This window comes from Hoplias malabaricus, chromosome 7, assembly GCF_029633855.1.
Source record: "Hoplias malabaricus isolate fHopMal1 chromosome 7, fHopMal1.hap1, whole genome shotgun sequence".
Taxonomy (NCBI): Eukaryota; Metazoa; Chordata; class Actinopteri; order Characiformes; family Erythrinidae; genus Hoplias; species Hoplias malabaricus.
The window spans coordinates 33,446,809-33,463,449 of record NC_089806.1 but is presented as its reverse complement, the minus strand read 5'-3'; the positions used below and the strand labels follow the sequence as shown (position 1 = coordinate 33,463,449).

At 37.4% G+C, this 16,641-nt stretch overlaps 1 protein-coding gene across 1 annotated transcript; it reads right to left on the bottom strand.

The window, feature by feature from the left end:
* Window positions 1–4,439: 4,439 nt before the first annotated feature.
* Window positions 4,440–15,993, bottom strand: lbr (lamin B receptor). The gene is made up of 14 exons (XM_066676825.1): window positions 15,849–15,993; window positions 13,488–13,659; window positions 13,174–13,359; window positions 11,899–11,976; window positions 10,470–10,644; window positions 9,981–10,177; window positions 8,319–8,373; window positions 7,973–8,167; window positions 7,455–7,558; window positions 7,109–7,234; window positions 6,835–7,003; window positions 6,386–6,466; window positions 6,163–6,285; window positions 4,440–6,073 (listed from the first exon to the last, which is right to left on the bottom strand). The coding sequence occupies exons 2-14, from the start codon at window positions 13,650–13,652 to the stop codon at window positions 5,913–5,915; spliced, it is 1,815 nt and encodes a 604-aa protein (XP_066532922.1). The 5' UTR covers window positions 13,653–13,659; window positions 15,849–15,993; the 3' UTR covers window positions 4,440–5,912.
* Window positions 15,994–16,641: the final 648 nt, after the last annotated feature.

Genomic DNA, 16,641 nt, shown 5'->3' with positions numbered 1-16,641 from the left:
CAAAAGTGTCCGTAGGTGTGAGTGAGTGTGTGTGTTGCCCTGTGAAGGACTGGCGCCCCCTCCAGGGTGTATTCCCACCTTGCGCCCAAGGATTCCAGGTAGGCTCTGGACCCACTGCGACCCTGAACTGGATAAGGGGTTACAGATAATGAATGAATGATTGGTACGTTTTTCTTCAAGACTGAGTACATGTATCTTTCATTCTCATATATCTGAAAACCCTGCGTTTTTCAAGATCTTTATTTATATTAACACAACTGTGTTACTATACAGCTAAATAAGGCATGAGCTGAGTGTGTCCCAATTCAGTTTTCAAGGTTTTGACGTCTTGAACTCTTATACCCCTGTTGTTCACCCTTCACAATGTCACCTTTCACAACACAAAAAAGAACTGAAAGAATTGGAACAGTGCCACAGAGTGAATAAACACAACTGTGAAAGCCACAGCATGGCTTCATTTATAACTGTGAACTGTCTCCAGCAGCAAACAGCAGGGTGATGGAGTAACAGAAAAGCTTTAATAGGGACATATAATGGAAATATATAATCTCTTTTTCAGTGCATTTGTGCATTAATTAGTGAATCTAGAGCCTACCAACACAGAAACATTGGTCTATAAAACAACCCAGTCAGTTTTTTTGTGATCTACTCTAAAAAACATGAGATAAAACAAGTCATTCTGATTTTATGCTGTGTCTCATGTAGATAGCAGGCAATTTAGAGATGTCCAGACTCCTTCACAGTGCTGAACCTGAATTTATATGAGAACTCAAAGACTCATAACACTCATGAAGTGCACTGATTAAATCAAGTGTGGCAAACATGAGAACAGAGAAGAACAACGCAAATGCCAGGATTTCTGCTCCTAACACTGCAATCCTGGGCACTTTACATTTGGAGTAAACAATAAACAAAACAAAAAAAACATGCTTTACAGCCATGATCAATTACCTGGTCCCCTGGTAGCTTTTCCAGTACCACAGCTCCCCCGCGAAATGTAGCTGGTGACATTAGAAAAAATTTCTAACAGGAACCGTAGGCTTTGAAAATCATAACAATGGCGGCAGTAATATTAAGTATATTTGCTGTTTGTTTGTTTTTTTTCTTTTAGCTATTTTACTTTTCCTGGGGGGGGGTTGATTTTTTTTTTTAACACAGCCCAGTTGTCACAGATCAGCAGTTTTTCTTTCCTTCTTTTAAGTCCACCTCTCGCAAAAGTATTTTGTTGTCCATTAATTCAAGAAGCAAATGAACCTCTACAAAAGACAACAGTGTAATGTTACGAGGTGCTGTTCTGAGTCAGATAAAAACAAATGTGATCATTGCTGTAAACTGAAGATTTTACAGATGACTAGTTTGTATTGGAGGTCTGCATTTTACTGTGATTGAAAGTTTCTCAGGCCAATCAGTGCTCAGCAAGGTTAACACGTCACATTTAGTTCTTAGTCTGCTTGCTTGGAACTGACAGTGAGCAGGGACTAAAAAGTACCTGTTCCAGGGATTGGATTTGCCTGAAGGGAAAGTAAAAAAAACATGCCGAGCAGGTATCATGCAGTGGAAAAACGCCATTATCATTAAGACAATGTGAGAAAAGTGCTGTCATTGGATCCTTGTGATATTTTGACCAAAGCATATTACAGACGTTTTAATAAGGGTCTAGAAAACTGTGTTCATTTGTGGGAGGGTGAAATGTATATTATGTCTCCTTTTCAAACGCAATCAATCATTTTCGCCAGTGATTCCTCTCACATTATAAAACAGCCAAGACACTGTCACCTAGTGGTTGGACTTGGCAGAGATCCAGCATTAATTGATGTAAATCTACAAAGCCGTTTGATTATTCTTGTCATACGAACTGCACTTTATAGAAAAAAAATGTAACCAAAAAATAATAATTATAACAAATGCTGTTCGCTAGTTTTGTTGGTCTCTCCCTGTCTGTTATTACAGGCCTCCCTCTCTCTCTTTGAGGAATATATCACTGGTCTTCAACAGTAAACAGAGTATCACCGTCCCTCAACGTTCTCCTCCATTTTACTCTTCTCACCTTCAACAGAAAGTCATAAACGGCTGTTAACACGGTGGCTCAAACACTCAGACCTGTAAAAATTGAAATGGTTGTGAAACGCATTTCTACACTTTTACAACTCGACGGTTAAATTTACGCTAACTCAGAAGTGTCCCCTTTTAGAGAAAACTTATTTTAAAGTCATAGAGAGACAGATATCCCCGGCGGTGAGGTAAATACACGAGAAAACGAGCAGCCTGCTGCTTCAATCCCGCGGAAGTACAGTCATTTATTGTATAATTTATAAAATATTGATTTTATACTTCATTGCTCAACCATATTTAAATTTCCGTGGTGTCGATGCCACTATAGCCACTCAACCACAGCTCACTACTGACATCTAGTGTCTCAGTACTGCAACAGCAGCAGTAAAATACAGCGCGTAGACTGACCAGCCATTACATATTTAAACCCATCAGTGTTACTGCGGGATGGAGTATTGTCTGATGTCCTCGTACCAGTGCGACACACACTAACACATCACAGATATGTAAGTGTCACTGCAGTGCTGAGAATGCACCACCACCTTAAAAACACCTGCTTTGTAGTGGTCCTGATGCAGAATTACAAGATGAAAGTGTAATACAGCGGACTACATTCTGTAAATGTAAACTACAAAGAACAAAGGAAGTGGAGCTTAAATGGACAATGAGTGTAAAAAACAAGTCACTTCGGTGTTATGGCTGACTGGTGTATGTGACGAGTCGGATTTTCTGATCCAGGACTAAACATCAAACATTAGTATTTGATCTAACCCAAGTCCTTGTGGCTGAATGCTATCAAACACTCACTGTAATGTTCCAACATTTAAAATTAAGTGGACACACTGTGAATGTGGTCATTTCAGCTATTAGCTAATTTTTTTATGATTGTGGCATATCCATACACCCAGCCCCCCACACATAAACACACAAATACGTGTGTTGCTTTGCCTATCCAATAAACAATTAGCCGTTGATTCAACGTTGTAATAACGTAATGACTGCCGTCTAATCAACGTTCTCTTAAGGTTGAAAATGAAAGTTGAAAAGACGTCCAAACACAGACATTGAAAAGACTATTAGACGTATTTTGGACGTCCATTGACGTTATTAATTGGTCCCGAAATAAATTACTTGTATAAAACGCGTTTTGGACGTGTTTCAGTGTAGTGCGCGCACGTGTTTCAGTGTAGTGTGCGCAAGTGTTTCAGTGTGTTGTGCAAGTGTTTCAGAGTATTTGCCCTAGACGGCCTCCCATAGACAACTGTATGCTGTTACACTCCCACAACTTCTGCAGTGGTGGGCAGCAGGTAGTGTAGCAGTCACACAGCTCCAGGGACCTGGAGGTTGTGGGTTCAAGTCCCACTCTGGGTGACTGAGTAGTTGTTCTCCCTGTGTCTGTGTGGGTTTCCTCACACGGTCCACAAACACACGTTGGTAGGTGGATTGGCGCCTCAAGTGTCTGTAGGTGTGTGTCACCCTGTGAAGGACTGGTGCCCCCTCCAGGGTGTGTTCCTGCCTGGTGCCCAATGATTCTGGGTAGGCTCTGGACCCACCGCGACCCTGAACTGGATAAGGGGTTACAATGAATGAATGAATGAATTCCTGCAGTGCTGATCACCACAAGCTCCAGAATACTTACCTGTATGTATAATACATTCTCAATATTTATATTGTGACACTATACCCACAAACGTTTACTATGAACAGAGGAAAGCAAAATTCCAAATTGTCCAGAAACCCTAGAATTCTCAGCTCATCTGAAACAGGCCAATGTTCCTTGTAAACATGGACTGTGATCTGACGTGTCAACCTTTCAGAAACAACCAGCTTATTCTCCAGGCCAAAGAAATGTCCATACCAGTGTTACTAGTTTGTCTGTGATGGCTTGAAGGTGCATTAGTGGCAAATGACAAATTTAACTTGCATCTGGAGAAGGCACCAATAACACAGAACATTATACATTTAGGAGGAACCCATGTGGAATGGGAAAGTGCAGGTGGTTGACTGTCACATATGTGCAGTGACTTATAGCATTGCACAGCTTAAGACTTCTATAACAGCAGAAAGGCAAACCACTATTGGATTAATGCATTTTCCAAGTCTCAAAATAATTATGAAGATTACTATTAAAAGCCAAGTAACACTAATGACCCCAAAAATGTTGCATAAGAAATATATCAAGTGCTTTTTCTAATTTTAATAACAACTTAACAGAACTGACTGCGATAGGTTTGTTTTAATTGGCATTTCACCCAATGTGCCGGTTGAAAAGGATGCTGTAATCCTACAGTGTCAAAAAATGCTGTACCATATCCTTACCCAGAATAAAACAGCAGGCAACACAAAAAAAGGACAAAATACTGAAAACTTTTATTTTTCACAAAACATTTTGTACAATGCAAGGTCAGATCTGTAGGCCACAGATTTTGATGCAAACATATTTTCAGGAGTAATATGTAATATTGCTTCAGTCAGCTAAATCCTTCCATTTCAATGGAAAAATGCACCAATTGACAAAAAAAAAACAAAAAAAAAACGTACTAGCTGGATAGAAGAAAAAGACATCACAAGAAAATGTTAAAACAAATAATAATGTAATTTCAGGCTCAACCATAAAAAAAAGTTAAATAAAAATAATCCATAATCATTTGCAACATTAAATAGCTATCAACACAACTAAACCTACTTGAAATCATAAGGAAAAACTGAAAAAAGTACATGCATTCTGTGGAGAAAGTTTTGATAGTTTAAACTCTTGTCTGCTGTACTCTACAGTGGCATTTGAACAGAGAAGACTTCACATGCTGAAAACCTGACAATTACATTTTTTTTTTTTGTAAATATTGGATAAATTACCAATTTCCTTAAAAAAAAAAAAAAAAAAGTTTGCTACTAAAGGAAAAAAGGTTGCCGTTTCCACCAGGTGTTTTGCATAAATTCTCGAAAAAGTTTATAAGCAACACCTTTATAATTTCTATATTAATTCAGCTTTTATCTGCTTTATATATCAAGAGTACAACTCTGACCTTCTGTACAACGACAAATTACAAAGCAGCCCCTAGTTTTTCTGTGAAAACCCTGATAGAATACAGTTGTTCAGTCATCAATTAAGTAGTTACAATATTGGAACTGCATTAAAGACATGCAGATGTATAGCAAATGCATTACAATGAAGACTTCATAAAAAAATCTTTTCCAGGAGGAGAAAGAAACTGACAACAAACCTGAGGTAGCAAAACTCAATTTTAAACTTTGGAAAACACGTCTACAATAGTGCATGCCATGCCTAATAATATTAAAAACAAAAAGAATTTATTGTTAAAATATATACAAAAATGAACAAAACCTAGCTATTTAATTTTGTTTTCTTCTCATAAAGCACTGGTCCTGAGAGTGAGCATAACTGCCTGCTCATACTATACAAATTAAAAATTATTTATATGATCAGCATCATACATAATATACAAAAGCATTATACCAAAACTGTATTCTTAGAAAATATTTCAAGAAATTAAAAAGCAAAGCAAATGCTGTAATACTTCAAATATTTGGTACTCTAAAAGAATATGCTATGAATTGTTGCGGCAGAAATGGAGTAGAAAAATACGTATGTACAATAATATACATAACTAAAATTGGGGCAACTTCAGAAATGTAGGTTTTAAGAAATCATCATTTACAAAATTTTATAATTGAATTACATCAATGCAATGTTTGGTTCATTTTGTATAGCTGCCAAGCTGCTCAACGAAAACAGCTTAATTTATCATCAGCTCTTTTGGTATCATCCAAATTGATCCAACTTTCCTCCCATGTTCTCCACAGGAAATTTAGAGTGCCCCAAAAGTCCACTAAGACACTCAGTATATACCAGGAAAAATGCGGTAACGCACTACATTGCAGTATTCCTGCCACGCTACGCCATAGTTTTTCCTACATTGGTGCTCAACTCGTGCATTGCGATGGACCAGCAGGAGAATAAGGTAGATCAAGTAAAAATATGGAATCACATGAGTGAAACCTGTAGAAGATCAGAGAAAAGTAACATAAGAGAACATGGCACAAATGCAAATAAACTGTAAAACTACATGGGATAAAAACAACCCTTACCACATGATAAGGACCAGGCCAATGCCATAACAATATCACCAAGGTAATTTGGATGGCGGACAAAACCCCAAAGACCAGAGACAATGAGACGCTTTCCAGTTGCAGTTTGAATTGTTTTCAGATCTAAAGCAAATAGAGAATGATTATTAGTTGAAAAAGAAAGTCACTATCACAATCTTATTTCTATATATAAATAAAAAGGGGCAGAAATGAAGACACTTACGAGACAGGGTAGGATCAGATGGATTTCTTTTAAAGGCAAATTTCTGAGAGTTGGATTTCCGGAAAATATAATAACCTACAACTGTTGAGATAAAAAAAAATCATCATAAATTAATTTTAAGGATAATATTTTCTCTCCAGTCATTAGTTTAACTCAATAGGTATAAACTCACATACACAACATCCATCCTGTGATTGTAAAGGTAAGAACATGTTTCCTCTGAGACATGAAACCAGCCACCACCTCTTTTAAACCACTACCGCAAAGCCGCTGGACTGCAGTAGAATGCCAACAGCCCAGATGTTACATAAGCTAATAGACACTCACCACAGTTAGTACTGAGCTTGGGGGGGGGGGGGCATCCCCATTCAACACCCAGCCTTGAATGATAAAGGGAACTTTGCATTCTCTAACAAATATCTATTTCCGTAAGCAAAATAGACACTCACTGTTTATTAAGACAATGGCTACAATCCAGAACACAGAGAGGTCGTTGGGATGATTAACAAGGTAGTATGCCTGACTAGTGAAAGTAAAAGGAACCCAGGCCAGATCTCCAAATGCCAGCATGAACCCAAAGCCATCATACACTATATCCACCATGGTTAGAAGTTTCTCCTGAAACGTAAACAGATTCATGCAGCATTTAATAATCAATTGTTCCACACAGATTTTTGAGAGGTACAGCTAGGCACGTATATCAGGGCATCAGAATGAGTGTACCTCATGCCAAAGGCCATCTGCCACCCAGAGCATTTGAAAGACGTTCACAAGGATCATAGCTGATGAGGGGAAGTCAAGATTCTGGTGCTTCATTTCAGCTTGTAGCATAGCAAAGTTAATCACGAGCTACAAAATAAATAGATAGATAGATGCAGTTACTTTTTATTTTTTTTTAAAAACACAAGGGAACATATTAAAATGAAAATAGATATATTGCCATTCAAATATGCATATCTGTCTGATTACAAAATGCAAATATTGATCAACAGAGGATGCAACTATCACCAGCTTCCAGAACTCAAGCTGAAAATAGATTTAAAATAACGGTTCTCTTTAGACTACTTACCCAACCAATCAGGCCTGGACGCATTTCACAGAAGAATTTGATATCAAAGCTTTTGATTCGTGGGTTCAACTCCCGCCCCATAAAGAAGTCATAGATTGCATAACCTGTCCAAAAACAATTACGAAATACATTTGAACAGTATTCACATTAAATCTGATGATATTTTTATATCAGAAATGCAGTTTGAAAAGGTCCAGTTTTTCAGATCACCAGACTACATCATCAAGCACAATATTTTAATATTTTAATGGTTTAATTACCTACATGCTAGTAACAGCAACTAAACAGGTGAACGATACATTCAGTGTTCAAAAGTAAAGCCTGATCATCTTGGTCTTGTTTAAAAACATTTTTTTAAATAAAACAGCCCTGAATCATAATTTATAGAAATAAAATTCAGTTTAAAATGTGGTTAGAAATATAACAATTTTATATTTTCCCCAAATTGTTCAGCCGTAATTTACATATAAATACTCCCTGGCAGACTTCACAATACTGTACCACACACAGACACTTACCCGAATTGCCAGCAGGAGAGCGCTGATCATCAGAAGCCAGACGAGACCGAATGAACAGGTAAATACTGAGAAGAATGGAGATTAGCAGGGCAGAGGTGTAGAACTGCAGGAAGTGAGTGTGGACATAGCTGAGATCCACCTCATTATATATGGCTGTACCAACTGCAATCACACTGATGATCAGTGCATAGAAGCCTGAGAAAAAGGTCAGAGATCAATTTCCAAGAGTCCTATCATTTTGTTAATCTTCAAAGCAAATTTTCTTATACTAGATTTATATATACTAGATTAGACTAGAACTTTAAAATAATTATAAATAATAATAAAAAAAAAAAAGACGACTCACCATTAATCCTATATTTTAATGTTTTCCCATTTTTCAGTGGCACTCCTTCAACAACCTTAGGAGGGAGAGAAAGATTAACCTATGCATGACCCCGAGTAATTATAAAAGTCTATTTTTACATTTGGGAAAATTCGTGAGTCTGTTGACACATCAGGATTTTATTTATTTTTGTTAAGTCAGAAGTAAAGTGAAAAAAAAAAAAAGTGTATATGTTATAATTAAATTAATGATTCCCAACAGAAATTCTTGCCCATCCCAGGCTTTTTTTTTAATATAAATACTTGGGGAGTAGGGCTGCGACTACCACATTACACATTTTTTTTTTAAATAAGCAATACATTGCTGATTATTTTGCTGATAATTAGCTTTTTATTTGTAAACGTATATAAATACAAAAGCTTTTAGTAGCATTACAATGAAATGTAATGAATATTGCCCCTTTTTAAAACCTACCCTCACCCACCCCTTCCTCTTTCTACAGGATTATTCATTACAAAGCAAAGATTTTTCCATGTTCTGGGCTAAACCTGGCTTGCTTTTTTAAAGCTATATTGGCTGCTTTAGAGAACAGGCACTAAACAGGTGATGAGGTCCCAGGGGTACACAAGTAGGACTTAGCAGGAAATGTCTATGTATTGGTTTATCTGGGGGAAAAAAGCAAGCTTGCAGCATTTTATAAAAAAAAATAATCACATTGCATCTTTTAAAGTAAACTCTGCATACCGTGGGCATATTATTCAGCATCTAGTGTATATTTATTTATTTTTAATCACCCCATTCACAACAGTACTGTTTCCAATATCTCTGTCCACATGAAAATGTAAAAACATGTTGAGCTCTCTCAAGGGTTTGCCAAACCAGCAGGCCACAATAACCATACAACTATGTTGGCCAAAAAGAAGCCTTATAAAACCAGCAATATTTTGGCTGTGTCTGCCATGCACATAATCACCTCATAAGCAAAGCATTCTTGACACCACAGCCCTAAACAGTTTTTCCCTGTCTACACAACACTCAGATTCTAAACATTTTCACACCAGATAGGTTTATCTTCAGTGACGTAAAAATGCCTTTACATGTAGAAGAAAGTTCAAAATGCAAAAAAAAAAAGGAACATTTAAAAAATGCTCATGGGTACAAAGCCTTTGAATTAGTTAAGAGAAAAGTTTTGGGACTCCAGTGACTTAACACTACTTTGGTGCTCCTTGATGCCATGGAGATAGGTTGATGAAACAAAAATATAAACCATCCAAATTTCAAGTCAGTAGACTTGACTATTTAGAGGGGAATGCCCTCTTTGCAACCTGATTGTTTATACCTCCCAAACTGTGTCTATACATCAAACATCTGGCCTGCCCAGAGATCAATAATCAATTATCTATTTTGTTAATTAGTAGTTGCAGCTTTATTCAAGGGTGTCCATCAATTCCACGAATATGAAAGGTGTGTATTGGCCAGATAATATTTATTTAGAATTTTTAGAATTAGCTTGAATCAAGAGATGAATGTAGACATTTTAACAGCTTTTAGCCTGTTGCTGATGAGTAATCCAATTTATCCTGCCCCAATGAAGCCAAAAAGCAATGCAGAAATAAGAGGCAGTGGGTAGTGTAGTCATGCGACTGGGCCCCAGGTCACGAGCGTCATGTGATTTGGAAATACCTTGCCGATGGGGAGCAGAGAGAGAACAGCCTGGAAGAGCAGCCAGAGGAGCACAATGCCAAAGACTTGCCAATCCCAAAGAGAGTGGAGTGGAAGAGGGGTAAGGGGGAAGCTAAGGAGACTAGCATCCTTCTGGGTACAAAGAACAAGCAGGGCCAGCACCATCACAGGCAGAATCAGCAGCCAAAAGACCACACCTAGAATTTAAAAAGAGGAGTGAATAAGAGTCATATAAGACATCTACACAACAACTTACCAAATGTTACTTCTTCTGAAGCAGTGGTTCCCATGCTTTGTATACCTGATCGACTGTACAATAAGGTGATCTTCCTGCTCCCTACAAACCTAATCCAACTATAATTTAGCTTTTTAATTTGAGGAGGAGTGTGTTGAGAGAAGGGAGGACAAAAGTTTTCAAAGTTCCAAAGGGTAAACTCAAACAGATGTTTACGTAAGTGTAAACTGACGCTATTCATGCAGGTTGCTTACCAATCCTCCCTCCAAACTCCAGCTCTGTAGTCCTTCTGACCTCCTGTGGTGTGGCTTGTGGCAAGTTTAGCTCTAACTTTTTCACTACCTCTACAGGTTGGCCGTCACCCTGTTCCTTCCTGCGGCGAAGGTTATAGCGACCACCAACCTGGTTCTCAGATTCTTCCTCAGTTTTCTATAAGAAAACATATATAAAATATGAACATTTAGGCAGAGGAAGAAAAAAAAAAATCATAATAAAAAAAAAAAAGATCCCAAGTTGTGCACATTTGGCTATCCTTAAAGGCAATGTCTAGAAGTCTAGAATTGTGGGGAACCGAAGTTCTCTGTAGGCTGTTTATGTTTAAAAGCGCCATGTGTTTTAAGGTGGAATGGTATGTTTGAGGATACTTTTGTTTATACATGGCTGAAGTTTAACTTGTAAGTTTTTATCTGAATCACCACAGAACTCATTTGTTACTCGAGTTGCTTAGTTTTGTAACACTTTGTTACTTTAATGTAGTTAGTAGTTAGAGCGGGATCCTACCAAAATTTAAAACAGCAAAAATAAGTCAATAGTGCCCACCTATGGAGTACAAATAAAGCAATATCCTCATATCTTTCCCTAACTTTCAATGTCTGGAGGTCCCAGCCATTTCTCTGCCATAAGCAAAGAGAGAGAGGAAGCCAACCATGGACTTTTTTTTTTTTTAAACTTTACACTGGGGCTTTGTTAACACATTAGACAGGTTTTCAGCATGCAAACAGACTGGAGAGTTAGCAAATGGTGAGGAAACATCTTCTGAACTTCATAGAAATTTTTTTATTACAACTGTGAATATCAACTTTAAACGTTCAATTTTAAAGCATTTGAATTGACAGAATGAAGAGAAATCTAATATATATATATATATATATATATATATAATAAAAAACACTAAGGAAAAAAACAAAAATAGTTGAGATTTTTTAGTACATTATATAAATGTATTTAAGACTTAGAGTATGTTTACAATCAAAAATATAAAAATGTATTGAATCAACATTAACCACATTTAAAAGATGCGTCTCTCTTAATGTCCACTGCAATTTTCTAGTCGGCTGCAGCTCTGTGCTCAAAAACACACAGGACTGTCTCACACAATGAACAACATACCAGCCTCTACATTTACGCTGCCATTTCCAATATTATAATAACAACAACAACAACAACAAAGCACACCCTCCAACAGCTCAGAGCGCTTAAACATTAGGTTAAAAAAGAAGAAAATGTAATATGCACTAAAGTAAACAAAAACATTGATACTTTTAAAATAAAGGGAAATGAATAATAAAACAATAGACAAGAAAAACATGGACAAATAAATATGACAAAACAAATCAGAAAAAAAAACATAATAAAAAGTAAACATATCAAGTGATACGGCCAAGACCGGTGATGAAACCTCACCTCAATTACTTTTTTAGATGTATCATTTTCTTCTTTCTTGTCATGCTTATTGTTGCTATTATTCTCAATGGGCACAGCCTGAAACAATTGGGGACACATAGCAAACATGTGAGGGAAAAAGAGTAAGAAATGATTTCTGTTCACCACATTGACTTGAAGACAAATATCAAAACACATATATAGTAACTGAATAGAAACAAGTAAAGCAGATATTTCAAAATGCAACTTTCTGACGATATCCAGTTCAGGATGGGTGTGTCTGGAGCCTACCAGGAATCATTGAGCACAAGGTGGGAACACAATCCACCTGCCAAAATGTGTTTTTCAGACTGTGGGAAGACACCAGAGTACCAGGAGGAAAACCACAAGGACATAGGGAAAATACACCATACTCCACAGACAGGCACCCATATCAGTGCACGCCTAATTTTAATAATTTAAGACCATTTTCGCAATAACAAAAAGGCAAAACTCACAACAACAATGCTGTGTTTATGGACTTAAGTGTAATTCTTGTATTATCTGATGAACCAATACTTCAAACAAACACTTTATACTGATAGCCTTGAACTTGGTTTAACCATGGTGCAAAATTGTGGTTATACAAATCAGCTTTCATTACATTTACACTTCTCCATGCCTACAGTACCATCTCTAAAGGCTAAAAGCAAGGGTAGCTGAAAATAGCATCGTCAGGGCCATAAAAAATGGCATCGATTCCCCTTAGGTCAACCTGCTATTAAAACACTAAGCTAACTTGCACACAAAACATGGAACCTGAAATTATGCAAATTAATGTTCATGGCATTTTTAAGCCCTTTGGGAAATGAATTTAAAGGGCTTAATCTGTCTTAAATGTCTTAAACCCATTTCCCAAAGTAAAGTTACTGTCAAAGCAGCTACAAATGCAGGGCGTGTGCGGATCCAAAAGTCTTAAATGCCTTTTTCTAAATAAACAAATTTAAGAGTTTTGGATCCGCACACACCCTGCAATTGTAGCTGCCTTCAGAGAAACTATACGGCTGTAAACTGATCTGTTACTAATCTAGTACTCATCAGTTCACATCGTGCTCCAATTTCTGACTGGCTTAAATCATGCATAAAAATAGACAGAATGATTCCAAACCATCAAAATTCCACACTAATGAATGCGTTTAAGTCATAATCAAGAAATATACTTCTTTTAATTTTGCTCAGACACACTTTCACAAAGGAAATTTGGTGGCAAAACATACAGCAAAGAACAGCACTCTTAAACTGAGTGGGAGTCCTTACCACAGGAATTAGGCGCACTTCTAGCACCTCTTTTAATTTCTCCTTGCGTGCCTCTGTGGTACGAGATGAAGAGCGACGGGATGTCCTAGCCGGAGAACGAGAGCGACTTCTGCGAGTACGAGCTGGTGAGCGAGAACGAGAGCGGGAACGAGAGCGTCCAGGGGCCTGCTTGAATCCTGTGAGACTCTGCAAAAAAAACAGAAAATTATTAGAACGTTAACCACATACAGTAAAGCTGCTAGATTCAATACAAATCACACACACAAAATCTCATTTTACTTTGGTAAAAACAAAGGAAATGACCAGTAGTTTACCTTGATATCAGCATCTTTCAGCTCCAGCTCTGTGCCATCTTTGTAGATAACAGTAAAGAGCTGAGTTTTTGCGTCGTAGCTCAGTACCTTGACCTCATAATAGAGACTACTGCCAGGCCAGCGGCCCATTACAGTATCTCCAACCTGAAACCTTGCAACCGGCATCTTTTACCTACAGTGCAATACAGAAAACAAACGTCAGTAAGCACACTACAGAGTGCTTAAATCACATGGGTGTATATGCATCACAACAGCTTAAACTATTTCAAAACACACCTAATGTGGAGCACGAAAATATTTAATATACACATACCTTAAATCAGATATTTTGCCATTCAGAGTTGTCAGGTTTTGTTACTCATTACATTAAAAAAACCCCACTCATGAAGAAAATGTATGGCAAACCACAGATGCACATGGCCTGATGACAATGAAGCTGTGATGTCAGCAGTGCTTGCAAACCTCAGAAGTGCTGACAGGCCTGTCCCCACTGGGCTGAATTACTGTGAGTACGTTCACACTGTAGTCTCTGCACAAGCTCTTTTGTTGCCACTAAACTACTCTTTGTATAGGAGATTCTGGTAGCAGACAGGTAAATGCTTCTTCTAGCTGAAGCTTTCTCCACATGGTGCAATCCAGTTCATCTTGATACATAACATGGATGCTTTGCAATATACAAAAGTTTTACTTCAGCATTTCAAAACCTTTTAAATCATTAAAAATTGTATGTTAAACCAAATCTTTGATTCTATCAAAATGGCTACACACGTATACTTTTACAATTTGTTTAAGGGTGTATAAACTAGTTAAATTTTTGTAGGACATAACACCAAACGATTGAAGAACTCAAGTTTAAAAGATCTGTCAATATTAGAGGTTTTCAATGTACAGTCCTAAATGAAATCCAGATGCAAAGGATGGGTGGAGGAGACCATATGCTGCCACAATCTGCATCCAATCTTACACAAGCACATTCCAAACATACTTCATTTAAGAGGCGAATCCTGAGTTAGGGTAAATCCCCGTTTCCTTCAGTAAAGTGACACCACCATGGTAAACATTGCCCGTAATCATCTCAGTCATGTCAAAGATTCACTTCGTGACTTTAGAGGGGTGGGGCACACATATACCAAGCTTAAACAAATCGGCCAAAACAGGAAAAAAAATATTAACGTTTTTGTCATAACATTGGTTATAAACAGTATACACAACTTTCTCCAGGTGTTAAAGACAACATAAGTTATAAAATTAATGTCTACAAAGAAAATTGTGCGATATAGAAATGTTATAGCTGAATAGTTATTCTGTTAAAATATACATCGTACGTGTGGGTAATAAAGAATACGTTTAGGTTTAAAAAAAAATACACGGTGATAAAGGAAATGCCAAATGAAAGATGCTGCTCCTTTAACAAAGGGTTCAAGTGACAAACTGAATGGAGGGAAAACGTCATTTATTCAAACACTGTATCTTCTACTCACAGCTTTCTGCGCAGCTCTACAACAGAGCAGTTATCAAACACATTAAATCCACCTTTCTTTAAAAACTGCCCGCAGATGCAAGTCAGAAATGACACACAGAGCCACACAGCATTATTTATTAGCTAGCTACATTGCTTATCATCACCAAATGTTTAGCTTGCGTTAACAAAGAAGGGTTTAAAGGATGAGAATACAACGCTTATGGCTTAAATGCATACAAACTAACTTAAAGCCTATTTAAACCTTTAAACTACTGCAATGTAGTGACTTAAGGCCCCAAAAGACTTTACACCCGTAAGAAACCGGCGGAGAAGACGCGCGGGAACCGGTTTCTGTTAGCCGAAAAAAAAAACAACTAAGTTCAACCAACCTAACTACATTGTTCGTTTGCTTACGTTGAATAAAGTCCTTATACAGCACAGAAATGCTGTTCTTGCAGGCATACACCACAGTTTGCGTTAACGTAATAAAATCCACACAAATATTTGGATTACAAATTCACTTTGAGAAGGGTTAGCAGCGCTAAAGCGGAGGCTGTGCTATTCTTCTATTGGAATTTTCCGCTCCACCTTAAAACGAAGCAGCAGTTACATCCTGGCGCCCTTAAGAACTTAGTTACCCGTCTTAATCACAAATGTAAAATATCCCAGCACATATCTCTAAGAGTTGCTGCAGGTATGAAACATTTTAAAATTTAATTCAGTTAAAGAGTTCGAAACCAAAAGTAACCAGCGGCCGTGTAACATTAGCTAAAGTTCGCAGTAACGCAGCTCTGGAAGAGAACTGTGTTTAAGTACCGTTAACTCAGTTTCACAACAAAGACATTTACAAATAACACATTCAGCGCTCTGCTTATATTCAGAAACACAGCAGCTCCTACCTGTAGGCGATTAACACAAGCGTTTAATGCGTTCACCAAATACTTTTCTCCTAAACTTTATGAAATTAATTAAATATTTTTCAAAAACAGCACCGTCCCCCCGGCGCAGCGTCTGTTCCTCCCTCTCGGCTGACGCAGCCTGCCAGCGGCGATGATGGCGCGAAGCCCAACGATTGGCTCGCTACGATATGTTTTTGAACGGCCTCTTTATCTGATTGGTTGACGGAGGATTTTAAATGTTTGTTGATCGGTAAACAGCCAATCAGCGCCTTCCTCTCAGATCTGCATTTACTCTCTTTGGTGTCAGTTAGCGTTTCACAAAATGGAGTCTGTGCTCCGTAACCGGAGAACGCAGAGAGAGACAGCTGGAACAGAGAAAGGAGGAGAAGGAAGAAGGAGAGCCGTTCTTTTAACGATAGATGCAAAAATCTTGTGAAGTTTCACGAATTAAGTTTATTTCAACAAAATTTTTACAGTTTTATATTACTGACGATTTTTAAAAACTTTTATCAGTTTTACATGGGCTCCCACCCGAAATACAAAGCCATTCAGCCAGTTAATAATAGTGTAGTTTCTCAGTAATAAAAGCTACTAAAGATGTTAAGTCATTATTGAGGTGCAAACGAATTTTCAAAGTAAAAAATGTAAGAAACATAGTTATAACTTTGGGTAAATTATTTTTATAGCTACATGGCAAAACTGAATTATTTTGAAAAAAAAAGCACCTTAATGCTGAAGCTTTTATGTTTAAGTAAATATACTACTAAAACAGAAATGGTTTATTTTCAGTTGA

What these genes read in the sequence shown, in the direction of transcription:
- lbr (XM_066676825.1), bottom strand. Translation starts at nt 13,652, where the DNA reads ATGCCGGTTGCAAGGTTTCAGGTTGGAGATACTGTAATGGGCCGCTGG. An exon ending in CAGATGGCCTTTGGCATGAG is followed by an intron (nt 7,004 to 7,108) that starts GTACACTCATTC and finishes TTTACGTTTCAG; the next exon opens with GAGAAACTTCTAACCATGGT. An exon ending in ATCTGATCCTACCCTGTCTC is followed by an intron (nt 6,286 to 6,385) that starts GTAAGTGTCTTC and finishes TATTTGCTTTAG; the next exon opens with ATCTGAAAACAATTCAAACT.